The sequence below is a fragment of the Schistocerca nitens genome, chromosome 2 (genome assembly GCF_023898315.1).
Source record: "Schistocerca nitens isolate TAMUIC-IGC-003100 chromosome 2, iqSchNite1.1, whole genome shotgun sequence".
In the NCBI taxonomy this organism is placed as follows: domain Eukaryota; kingdom Metazoa; phylum Arthropoda; class Insecta; order Orthoptera; family Acrididae; genus Schistocerca; species Schistocerca nitens.
The window spans coordinates 960,123,700-960,137,570 of NC_064615.1; the positions used below are offsets into that span (position 1 = coordinate 960,123,700).

The 13,871-nt window shown below is 42.7% G+C and overlaps 1 protein-coding gene across 1 annotated transcript in view; it reads left to right on the plus strand.

Annotated features, from left to right (window-relative positions):
- The window catches only part of LOC126237279 (N-acetylglucosamine-6-sulfatase-like), a 69,305-nt gene that overhangs the window by 23,413 nt on the left and 32,021 nt on the right, over nucleotides 1-13,871 (plus strand). Inside the window, exon 2 of the mRNA XM_049947215.1 lies at nucleotides 8,367-8,426. Within this exon, the coding sequence (XP_049803172.1) occupies nucleotides 8,367-8,426 (60 nt within the window). The remainder of the gene's footprint in view (nucleotides 1-8,366; nucleotides 8,427-13,871) is intronic.

Genomic DNA, 13,871 nt, shown 5'->3' on the forward strand with positions numbered 1-13,871 from the left:
CGTCAGTGTTAGGTTAGTGTGCTCGAACGATCACATCACATATCATCAACTGAGAGTAGTATGTGGCTAGTCAATTATCTGTGCATAATTTAAGTAAATGAGACTCAGTCAGGCCATAAACATTAGTTTCTTTAGTAATCAAAGTGTAGTTAAAATGTTTGATCTGTAACCTTGGTTTGGAACATATCATTTAATATAGCCTATTATCAAACACCAACTTTTGAGCTAGATTTGACAGAGGCAAATTTGTACAGACAAATATGGTTACACTGCAGGCTTGATTTGTATGTTCTTTCACCCTGTGTTAAGTAATTTGCTTTTTGGAGATGGTATCTTCCCCCATTTATGGAAGACATCGGCACTTCTGGTGTGGCCAGTGGATATTCAGTTTGGTGTTGTCTGCACTTTACATGATTGGTTGAAACCAGGGGGCTTCTGTGTGACTGCAAAACCCTGACACTGTGGTGGGCAGTGCTCCTGTCATTGTTGTGTACAGACATTGTGAATGTCGGAATTTGAGCTTGTCATTTCCTTAGTAATGACTAACGTTGGCCACCTTGATTTTAGTTATTTGCAATCCAGAGCAGTTATGTTGTTATGCATGTGTAGGTGTCGCTTATTATTAATCTTGTGGTACTCTCTAAGAAGAACATTGTTACACCTTATCTCCAGTGGTGGAATACAGCTCTAGGAGAACAGCCATGCAGTAGGGGTGGATTTTTCTGTCTTTCTGATCGTGTCATTTAGCTCCATGTCAGTCTTTTTCAAGTGTGATCTAATGCTCCGTATATAGGCACAGTGTTTCAATACCAAATAGACAAGCCCAATTGCTGATGTATGAAGTGTATTTTTTGTGAAGCCCGAAGAGGTGACGCACCAAAGAGAACCATACTGAGGACCAAAAGTCATGGCAAGGTACTGGGTGTGATGCTAATAGGGATTGGTTCCTCTACGAGCCCTCAAAACTGCAGTAACCGACTGACATATGGACTTTATAAGGTGATGGAATTGTTCTGAACTGTTTATCAAGCCACCTGCATGCATTCACTCAGCATTTCTGTCAGGTTACTCTAATTCCAGAAAAGGATGTAGATGACCTGCAAGAATGTTTACATAATGTGCATCTGTCAGTGATTCTTACTACAAGACAGTGGGCCTAATTGTGACTATGCGAACACAGCCTGGGCCAGAACTGAGCCACCTCCTGCCTGGACACAGCATTGTTGAGAAGCAGGTTCCATAACTTCATGATTTATATGCCACACTTTCATGAATATATTATTTCAATGTCATTGAGACTAAGATTGGTATCTCAATACGGTTGAGACTAAGAGTGGACCATGCCACATGCTGCCACCATGAGATTACCAAAATCTTTTATCAGTCGAACCACAAAATTGTGTTTGGTGAAACTAAAATTTTATGGTATGAATGACATCCCTTTTGTATGGATGGAGTCTTAACTTAGTAACAGAAAGCAAAGAATCACATTAACAAAGTCCACCCCAGAAATAAAGTCAAATTCAGAATGGTGGGAAAATAAAATATGAAATCCCACAAAGTTTGTCAGTGAGCCCATTCCTGATGCATTCATCATGTTCAGTAGGTTCTTTCATGAGGGAAAGTGAAATGAGATGAGATGGTGGTGATTGTTGGGATGTTTAAGGGGGACTAAACAGCTAAGGTCATCAGTCCCCCATGAGATGAGATCCGCTTTAACAAAGTGAAGCAGGGAAACATGAATGAGTTAATGAATCAACATAAAGCTACTTCATGTGGGCTGAGAGAGAGATATGCATACATAAAAAAATTGATTTCAAGCCAATTAGGAATGCACACTGGGTATTTTTGATACAGTCCCTTCCTTCCTTCCTTCCTTCCTTCCTTCCACTTGGGTGGCTTATTAGTAATCCAGCCATGAATGCTGCAGCTGTTGCAAAATACATTCAGATGAAATAGTGCCTCTTCTGTAAGAAAACATTCCACCAAGGAACGTCCTCACTATTATAATACATTTTGGCAGGAATATTGCGTACTCCCATGAACCATGGACCTTGCCGTTGGTGGAGAGGCTTGCGTGCCTCAGCGATACAGATGGCCGTACCGTAGGTGCAACCACAACGGAGGGGTATCTTTTGAGAGGCCAGACAAACATGTGGTTCCTGAAGAGGGGCAGCAGCCTTTTCAGTAGTTGCAGGGGCAACAGTCTGGATGATTGATTGATCTGGCCTTGTAACATTAACCAAAACGGCCTTGCTGTGCTGGTACTGCGAACGGCTGAAAGCAAGGGGAAACTACAGCCGTAATTTTTCCCGAGGACATGCAGCTTTACTGTATGATTAAATGATGATGGCGTCCTCTTGGGTAGAAATTATTCAGGTAGTGAAGTGAGACGAAAATTTAATAGTCATGGGTGACTGGAATTCGTCAGTAGGAAAAGGGAGAGAAGGAAACATAGTAGGTGAATATGGATTGGGAGGAAGAAATGAAAGGGGAAGCCGCCTTGTAGAATTTTGCACAGAGCATAACTTAATCATAGCTAACACTTGGTTCAAGAATCATAAAAGAAAGTTGTATACCTGGAAGAATCCTGGAGATACTAACAGGTATCAGATAGATTATATAATGGTAAGACAGAGATTTAGGAACCAGGTTTTAAATTGTAAGACATTTCCAGGGGCAGATGTGGATTCTGACCACAATCTATTGGTTGTGAACTGCAGATTGAAACTGAAAAAACTGCAAAAAGGTGGGAATTTAAGGAGATGGGACCTGGATAAGCTGAAAGAACCAGAGGTTGTAGAGAGTTTCAGGGAGAGCATAAGGGAACAATTGACAGGAATGGGGGAAAGAAATACAGTAGAAGAAGAATGGGTAGCTCTGAGGGATGAAGTAGTGAAGGCAGCAGAGGATCAAGTAGGTAAAAAGACGAGGGCTCATAGAAATCCTTGGGTAACAGAAGAAATATTGAATTTAATTGATGAAAGGAGAAAATATAAAAATGCAGTAAATGAAGCAGGCAAAAGGGAATACAAACGTCTCAAAAATGAGATCGACAGAAAGTGCAAAATGGCTAAGCAGGGATGGCTAGAGGACAAATGTAAGGATGTAGAGGCTTGTCTCACTAGAGGTAAGATAGATACTGCCTACAGGAAAATTAAAGAGACCTTTGGAGAGAAGAGAACCACTTGTATGAATATCAAGAGCTCAGATGGCAACCCAGTTCTAAGCAAAGAAGGGAAGGCAGAAAGGTGGAAGGAGTATATAGAGGGTTTATACAAGGGCGATGTACTTGAGGACGATATTATGGAAATGGAAGAGGATGTAGATGAAGATGAAATGGGAGATAAGATACTGCGTGAAGAGTTTGACAGAGCACTGAAAGACTTGAGTCGAAACAAGGCCCCGGGAGTAGACAACATTCCATTAGAACTACTGATGGCCTTGGGAGAGCCAGTCATGACAAAACTCTACCATCTGGTGAGCAAGATGTATGAGACAGGCGAAATACCCACAGACTTCAAGAAGAATATAATAATTCCAATCCCAAAGAAAGCAGGTGTTGACAGATGTGAAAATTACCGTACTATCAGTTTAATAAGTCACAGCTGCAAAATACTAACGCGAATTCTTTACAGACGAATGGAAAAACTAGTAGAAGCGGACCTCGGGGACGATCAGTTTGGATTCCGTAGAAATGTTGGAACACGTGAGGCAATACTAACTTTACGACTTATCTTAGAAGAAAGATTAAGAAAAGGCAAACCTACATTTCTAGCATTTGTAGACTTAGAGAAAGCTTTTGACAATGTTAACTGGAATATTCTCTTTCAAATTCTGAAGGTGGCACGGGTAAAATACAGGGAGCGAAAGGCTATTTACAATTTGTACAGAAACCAGATGGCAGTTATAAGAGTCGAGGGGCATGAAAGGGAAGCAGTGTTTGGGAAAGGAGTGAGACAGGGTTGTAGCCTCTCCCCGATGTTATTCAATCTGTATATTGAGCAAGCAGTAAAGGAAACAAAAGAAAAATTCGGAGTAGGTATTAAAATTCATGGAGAAGAAGTAAAAACTTTGAGGTTCGCCGATGACATTGTAATTGTGTCAGAGACAGCAAAGGACTTGAAAGAGTAGTTGAACGGAATGGACAGTGTCTTGAAAGGAGGATATAAGATGAACATGAACAAAAGCAAAACGAGGATAATGGAATGTAGTCAAATTAAATCGGGTGATGCTGAGGGGATTAGATTAGGAAATGAGACACTTAAAGTAGTAAAGGAGTTTTGCTATTTAGGGAGTAAAATAACTGATGATGAAGTAGAGAGGATATAAAATGTAGACTGGCAATGGCAAGGAAATCGTTTCTGAAGAAGAGAAATTTGTTAACATCGAGTATAGATTTAAGTGTCAGGAAGTCGTTTCTGAAAGTATTTGTATGGAGTGTAGCCATGTATGGAAGTGAAACATGGACGATAACCAGTTTGGACAAGAAGAGAATAGAAGCTTTCGAAATGTGGTGCTACAGAAGAATGCTGAAGATAAGGTGGGTAGATCACGTAACTAATGAGGAGGTATTGAATAGGATTGGGGAGAAGAGAAGTTTGTGGCACAACTTGAGTAGAAGAAGGGATCGGTTGGTAGGACATGTTTTGAGGCATCAAGGGATCACAAATTTAGCATTGGAGGGCAGCGTGGAGGGGAAAAATCGTAGAGGGAGACCAAGAGATCAATACACTAAGCAGATTCAGAAGGATGTAGGTTGCAGTAGGTACTGGGAGATGAAGAAGCTTGCACAGGATAGAGTAGCATGGAGAGCTGCATCAAACCAGTCTCAGGACTGAAGACCACAACAACAACAACAACAACATTGCGTACTCAGCTATAAGTACCATCATAATACTATCACTGTCTCTCAAGCTACAGGGGCAGTATGGATGATCAGTGGTTTATATCATGTGAGGCTAATATCAGGTAGTGACAGCCAGTCAAGTTAGAGGACTGACTTTCTTACAGCACCACATGCAAAACCAAAATTCAAGAAACTGCTGTATATGAGTGTGAATCAAATATAAATTGGAATTTTAGTTTTGTAAAACTTCTCGTAAGTAGAGAGCAGTGCGATCTCTGCTCATTGTTGCTTTCATTCCCAGTGATTGTTCTCCACAGCTAGAGCATTGTCATACCGTTTCTTTACTCATAAACATAGTGTCAGAGCAAGAGGTACCAATCTTTCTCTCTCTCTCTCTCTCTCTGTCTCTTTTCAGGTGCACATCACCATTTGACTGTGTATTACTGTAATTTTTCTTCTGTATAAGCTAGATTTTGGCTTTTACGTCATTATTGTGTACATTTTACCTGATAGCAATGTAAAATCCGAAATCTAGATTTACAGAAGAAAAATGCAGTAATATACAGACAAATGTCGGTGCATTCTTTCAAAAAATGCTTTATGACTGGGGTCAGCACCATCAAAAACTTTTTATGCATCATCTGTTACATGATGCATTAAAATCAGTTTTATCACAACAAAGGTCATTAAACTGTCCAAAATTTTGGAGATTTGTAGCAAAGTTGAGGGACAACTCTCTGAAAAAGACTCAAGGACAGTTGGCACAAACACTTTTTATGAGATCCAGAAGAAACTGTTGAGAAAGCAGCTTACTGATGTTGCCCAAGGACTAGCGTGACTCAGGAGAACATTCACACTGTTAGCTAGCTTATTGAAGATGACCACCAAATAACAGTTGCTGAAATAGCTATTGAGGTTGGCGTAAGCTACAGTAGTGCTCAGGTGATCATTACTGATAGCCTTAGATTTCAAAAAATGGCCACAAGGTGGGTGCCTTGTCTTTTCACTGCAGAGCACAAACTGTGTCATCTTTAGGTGTGCAAACAGCTACTGACACACTACCAAACTGAAAGGGAACATTTTTTGTACCAGATAGTGACTTGCGGTGAAACGTGGGTGCACCATTCATCTACATTTACATGGTGACTCTGCAATTCACACTTAAGTGCCTGGCAGAGGGTTCATCGCACCATTTTCATACTACTTCTCTATCATTCCACTCTCAAATGGCGCGTGGTAAAAAGGAACACCTAAATCTTTCCGTTCGAGCTCTGATTTCTCTTATTTTATTACAATGATCATTTTTCCATGTGTAGGTGGATGTCAACAAAATATTTTCACATTCAGAAGAGAAAGTTGGTGATTGAAATTTTGTAAATAGATCTTGCCGCAAAGAAGACCGCCTTTGTTTCAGTGACTGCCACCCCAACTCGCATATCATATCAGTGACACTCTCACACCTATTGTGCAATAACACGAAATGAGCTGCCGTTCTTTGCACTTTTTCTATGTCCTCCATCAATCCTACCTGGTAAGGTTCCCACACCGTGCAGCAGTATTCCAGCAGAGGATGGACAAGTGTAATATAGGCTGTCTCTTTAGTGGGTTTGTCACATCTTCTAAGTGTTCTGCCAACAAAGCGCAGTCTTTGTTTCACCTTCTCCACAATATTATGTATGTGGTCTTTCCAATTTAAGTTACTTGTAATTGTAATTCCTAGGTATTTAATCGAATTGACAGCCCTTAGATTTGTGCAATATATTGTATACCCAAAATTTATCAGATTTCTTTTAGTACCCATGTGGATGACCTTGCACTTTTCTGTGTTTAGTGCCAATTGCCAGTTTTCGCACCATACAGAAATTCTCTCTAGATCATTTTGTAATTGGAATTGATCGTCTGATGATTTTACTAGATGGTAAATTACAGTGTCATCTACAAACAATCTAAGGGGGTTGCTCAGATTATCACCTAGATCATTTATGTAAATCAGGAACAGCAGAGGGCCTATGACACTACCTTGCAGAACGCCAGATATCACTTATGTTGTACTTGATGATTTACCATCTATCACTACGAACTGTGACCTATCTGAGATGAAATCACAAATCCAGTCACACAACTGAGACGATATTCCACATGCACGCAATTTGATTAATAGTCACTTGTGAGGTATGGTATCAGAAGCCTTCTGGAAATCTAGGAATATGGAGTTGATCTGAGATCCCTTGTCGACAGCACTCATTACTTACACCCTGAAATAAAAAAATAGTAGCATGGTGTGACACAAAAAAGACAAATCTGCACCTGCCAAAGCCAAAAGCTGTCTCTTTGCTGGGAAAGTTCTCTCAACATTCTTCTTGGGTTTTAAAGGTTTTCTTTGGATCAATTTTTTCCATGAACACCATACTGTGAACACTGTGTACTGTTGTCAACTTTTTGACCATACAAAACATGCATATCTTTTGAAAAGACATCTATTTCCAATCCGAGATGTGATGGTGCACATAACAAAAAGTTCAGTAGCTGTTGTGGACCACACTATAACATCCTCCCAAGGATCTGGAGTATCACCCTGTGATTTTCATTTGCTTGGACCACTAAAAGAAGCAGTCAGAGGACACAGATTTGATGATGATGATGATGGCACTGTCGATGTGTTCATGTGCAACTGGCTGCTCTAACAGCCTTGTTCATTTTACAAAAGCAGGACCAAGAAACTTCCTATCCTCTGGGAAAAATGTGTTTTCTGTTAAGCAGACGTGAAAAAAAAAGTTCATGTGTATAAATTTTTGTTAAGATTACGTAAACTTATTGAAAACATTCCAGTTTATGTTTGATTCACTCTTGTAATTCCTTTTTTGAACTGTGTGGTTACTTCACATACTGTGTGTTATATCTAGTTGTTATATCTAGTTGTTACTGCATTTATCTTCATTCCAGTGCTTCTATCTGTGTTCTTTAATTGAATTTAACCTAACAGTGTTCTTATATGTAACTTATCTGTGTTTATGTGCCCTTTCTGCCCTGAATATCATAAGACAGATTCACCTGGAATGACCTGACTACTTGTCAACAGGTTCTCCAAATTTCCTCTGGTCTCTCCCTATCTTCCCCACCTCCTCACTGTTCCTAAAAGTGAAGCATTGTTTCCTTAATCAAATGATACAGTTTTCATTTATTAGATGTTCATGTGGTTGTGAGAAATAATTTACTCGTACTGAATAGATGAGAAAAAAGATTGTATTCAGCACTGTAAATAAGAAAAAAAGGTCTTATTTCTGCAAAGATGTGCAGACAGTTGTTCAAAGTTCCATTGCACATGAATTAGGTGAAACATGTCACGCAAATAATAAAGTATGAAGGACTTTCTTGTCAATGGAAATATGTTATTTGTCTTCTTTTTCTTATTTCATTGGTCAAATAATGATTGGTGGCATGTGATTTAAAATTGTATTTGTGCAATATAACATGAAAAAAATCCCAGTCACTCAAGCTGATTTTGTTTTATTTTCAGACTCCCATGAAGAAAACACAGAAACTTATAGCCAACGAGGGAATTACCTTCCCTAATGCGGTAAGACTTCTAAGAACAGCTAGGTAAAAAAAAAGTTATAAAATGTGATATATATATATATATATATATATATATACACAAAATTCAAGCTTTCGCAACCAACGGTTGCTTCATCAGGAAAGAGGGAAGGAGAGGGAAAGACGAAAGGATGTGGGTTTTAAGGGAGAGGGTAAGGAGTCATTCCAATCCCGGGAGCAGAAAGACTTACCTTATGGGGAAAAAAGGACAGGTATACATTCGCACACTCACACATATCCATCTGCAGATACACAGACACAAGCAGACATTTGTAAAGGCAAAGAGTTTTGGCAGACATGTCAGTCGAGGTGGAAGTACAGAAGCAAAGATGTTGTTGAAAGACAGGTGAGATATGAGCGGCAGCAACTTGAAATTAGCGGAGGTTGAGGCCTGGCGGATAACGAGAAAAGAGGATATACTGAAGGGCAAGTTCCCATCTCCGGAGTTCTGACAGGTTGGTGTTAGTGGCAAGTATCCAGATAACCCGGATGGTGTAACACTGTGCCAAGATGTGCTGGCCGTGCACCAAGGCATGTTTAGCCACAGGGTGATCCTCATTACCAACAAACACTGTCTGCCTGTGTCCATTCATGTGAATGGACAGTTTGTTGCTGGTCATTCCCACATAGAAAGCTTCACAGTGTAGGCAGGTCAGTTGGTAAATCACGTGGGTGCTTTCACACGTGGCTCTGCCTTTGATCGTGCACACCTTCTGGGTTACAGGACTGGAGTAGGTGGTGGTGGGAGGGTGAATGGGACAGGTTTTACACCGGGGGCGGTTACAAGGGTAGGAGTCATAGGATAGGGAAGGTGGTTTGGGGATTTCATTGGGATGAACTAAGAGGTTACAAAGGTTAGGTGGACGGCGGAAAGACACTCTTGGTGGAGTGGGGAGGATTTCATGAAGGATGGATCTCATTTCAGGGCAGGATTTGAGGAAGTCGTATCCCTGCTGGAGAGCCACATTCAGAGTCTGATCCAGTCCCGGAAAGTATCCTGTCACAAGTGGGGCACTTTTGTGGTTCTTCTGTGGGAGGTTCTGGGTATGAGGGGATGAGGAAGTGGCTCTGCTTATTTGCCTTCTGTGCCAGGTCGTGAGGGTAGTTGCGGGATGCGAAAGCTGTTTTCAGGTTGTTGGTGTAATGGTTCAGGGATTCCGGACTGGAGCAGATTTGTTTGCCACGAAGACCTGGGCTGTAGGGAAGGGACCGTTTGATGTGGAATGGGTGGCAACTGTCATAATGGAGGTACTGTTGCTTGTTGGTGGGTTTGATGTGGACGAATGTGTGAAGCTGGCCATTGGACAGATGGAGGTCAGTGTCAAGGAAAGTGGCATGGGATTTGGAGTTAGGACCAGGTGAATCTGATGGAACCAAAGGAGTTGAGGTTGGAGAGGAAATTCTGGAGTTCTTCTTCACTGTGAGTCCAGATCATGAAGATGTCATCAATAAATCTGTACCAAACTTCTGGTTGGTTGGCCTGGGTAACCAAGAATGCTTCCTCTGAGCGACCCATGAATAGGTTGGCATACGAGGGGGCCATCCTGGTACCCATGGCTGTTCTCTTTAATTGTTGGTGTGTCTGGCCTTCAAAAGTGAAGAAGTTGTGGGTCAGGATGAAGTTGGCTAAGGTAATGAGGAAAGAGGTTTTAGGTAGGGTGGCAGGTGATCGACGTGAAAGGAAGTGCTCCATCGCAGCGAGGCCCTGGACCACTGGATCTACATAGCCCAGCTTTAACCAATACTTTTTTGCCTTTTTCACACCAGATCTCCAGTTGCTTTTTAGTTCACCTTTATCTCTCCCCATATATTTTTATTTTCATTTTCATTTCAGCCTCATGTTACACTTTCCTCCTCCTAATACCGTGTCACCCTCACAACACCCCCACAACAACCCCATTAAGTTTTATTTACATTCCCTCCGCAAACATGCCTTCGCCCTAGCCAGATTATGCTCCCATATTTTATTTTCTCAGGCTTCTCTGACATTTGGCATTACTCCCAAAGGCCTCACACTTAAAGTTCCCATCTCTGGCTGCAACCCTTCTTTCCATCAGTCCCTATACCAGTTCCAAACTCAACAATCCGTTGCCCTCACCCACCTAATCCTTCACCCAAACATCAACTCAGCCAATGAACACACCCGTCAACTCCTATCCTTAATAAAAGTCCTCAATCTTTCCTCTCCCACGTCCACACTGGCTGTTCAGAGCATCCTCCTACAGGCCAACCGCAAATTAGAACAGCATGCCACTCTCCACCTCAAAAAACTATCCAATACCCTGGTTTCAAACCCCCGGAAAGGCAACTCGCTCACCCTTCACAACCTTTCCAGCGAACCTCAACCTTCTCTCATTGCACACAAATCCAGTCTTTCCCATCTATTCAATCTCCCACTTCCAGCTCCACTCCCTCCAAAACCTCAAAATTCCAATCAACACAATCTGGAACCACAACACCCTAATTCAGTAGTTAACCTTTCCTCCAAACCTCTCCCCAATCCGAAACCTCTGTCCTATCCAAAGGCCTCACCTTCAGCCCCACTCCCAGATTCAATCAAACAGCCCTCGTCAAAAATTTACTGTCCTACACTCGTACACTCTGCTGGAAATATCACTTTGCCACAAAGAAAAATGATCCTAATCCTACTCCTAATGATCCAACTCCCCAAGACACTATCCGAATTGAACCCTGCCTGGAACAGTTCCATCCTACGTCACAGCGGGACCCACCTCCTCTTCCTCAAAATCACCCTCTCCAAACCTTCCAGGAATTTCTGACTTCCAGCCTTGCCTCTCAATCCTTCTTAAAAAACCTTCATCCTACTCCCAACATCACCACTGCTGAAGCCCAGGCTATCCGTGATCTGAAGGCTGACCGATCCATCGTGATTCTTCCGGCGGACAAGGGTTCCACGACCGTGGTACTTGATCATCGGGAGTATGTGGCTGAGGGACTGCGTCAGCTTTCAGACAACACCACATACAAAGTTTGCCAAGGTAATCCCATTCCTGATGTCCAGGCGGAGCTTCAAGGAATCCTCAGAACCTTAGGCCCCCTACAAAACCTTTCACCTGACTCCATCAACCTCCTGACCCCACCGACACCCCGCACCCCTACCTTCTACCTTCTTCCTAAAATTCACAAACCCAAACATCCCGGCCGCCCAATTGTAGCTGGTTACCAAGCCCCCACAGAATGTATCTCTGCCTACGTAGATCAACACCTTCAACCCATTACATGCAGTCTCCCATCCTTCATCAAAGACACCAACCACTTTCTCGAACGCCTGGAATCCTTATCCAATCTGTTACCCCCGGAAACCATCCTTGTAACCATTGATGCCACTTCCTTATACACAAATATTCCACACATCCAGGGCCTCGCTGCGATAGAGCACTTCCTTTCACGTCAATCACCTGCCACCCTACCTAAAACCTCTTTCCTCATTACCTTAGCCAGCTTCATCCTGAACCACAACTTCTTCACTTTCGAAGGCCAGACATACCAACAATTAAAGGGAACAGCCATGGGTACCAGGATGGCCCCCTCATATGCCACCTATTCATGGGTCGCTTAGAGGAAGCCTTCTTGGTTACCCAGGCCTGCCAACCCAAAGTTTGGTACAGATTTATTGATGACATCTTCATGATCTGGACTCACAGTGAAGAAGAACTCCAGAATTTCCTCTCCAACCTCAACTCCTTTGGTTCCATCAGATTCACCTGGTCCCACTCCAAATCCCATGCCACTTTCCTTGACATTGACCTCCATCTGTCCAATGGCCAGCTTAACACATCCGTCCACATCAAACCCACCAACAAGCAACAGTACCTCCATTATGACAGTTGCCACCCATTCCACATCAAACGGTCCATTCCCTACAGCCTAGGTCTTCATGGCAAACGAATCTGCTCCAGTCCGGAATCCCTGAACCATTACACCAACAATCTGAAAACAGCTTTCGCATCCCGCAACTACCCTCACAACCTGGTACAGAAGCAAATAACCAGAGCCACTTCCTCATCCCCTCAAACCCAGAACCTCCCACAGAAGAACCACAAAAGTGCCCCACTTGTGACAGGATACTTTCTGGGACTGGATCAGACTCTGAATGTGGCTCTCCAGCAGGGATACGACTTCCTCAAATCCTGCCCTGAAATGAGATCCATCCTTCATGAAATCCTCCCCACTCCACCAAGAGTGTCTTTCCGCCGTCCACCTAACCTTTGTAACCTCTTAGTTCATCCCAATGAAATCCCCAAACCACCTTCCCTACCCTATGACTCCTACCCTTGTAACCGCCCCCCAGTGTAAAACCTGTCCCATGCACCATCCCACCACCACCTACTCCAGTCCTGTAACCCGGAAGGTGTACACGATCAAAGGCAGAGCCACGTGTGAAAGCACCCACGTGATTTACCAACTGACCTGCCTACACTGTGAAGCTTTCTATGTGGGAATGACCAGCAACAAACTGTCCATTCACATGAATGGACACAGGCAAACAGTGTTTGTTGGTAATGAGGATCACCCTGTGGCTAAACATGCCTTGGTGCACGGCCAGCACATCTTGGCACAGTGTTACACCGTCCGGGTTATCTGGATACTTCCCATTAACACCACCCTGTCAGAACTCCGGAGATGGGAACTTGCCCTTCAGTATATCCTCTCTTCTCATTATCCACCAGGCCTCAACCTCTGCTAATTTCAAGTTGCCGCCGCTCATACCTCTCCTGTCTTTCAACAACACCTTGGCCTCTGTACTTCCACCTCAACTGACATCTCTGCCCAAACTCTTTGCCTTTACAAATGTCTGCTTGTGTCTGTGTATCTGCGGATGGATATGTGTGTGTGTGTGTGTGTGTGTGTGTGTGTGTGTGTGTGTGAATGTATACCTGCCCTTTTTTCCCCCTAAGGTAAGTCTTTCCGCTCCCAGGATTGGAATGACTCCGTACCCTCTCCCTTAATACCCACATCTTTTCATCTTTCCCTCTCCTTCCCTCTTTCCTGATGAAGCAACCGTTGGTTTCGAAAGCTTGAATTTTGTGTGTATGTTTGTGTTTGTTTGTGTGTCTATCAACCTGCCAGCGCTTTACTTTGGTATGTCACATCATCTTTGTTTTTAGATATATTTTTCCCACGTGGAATGTTAGAAACGTTCCACATGGGAAAAATATATTAAAAAACCAAGATGCTGTGACTTACCAAACGAGAAAGTGCTGGTAGATAGACACAATAAAAAAAACACACAAACACACACACACAAATTTCAAGCTTTCGCAACCCAAGGTTGCTCCATCAGGAAAGAGGGAAGGAGAGGGAAAGACGAAAGGATGTGGGTTTTAAGGGAGGGGGTAAGGAGTCATTCCAATCCCAGGAGCGGAAAGACTTACCTTAGGGGGAAAAAGGGACAGGTATACATTCG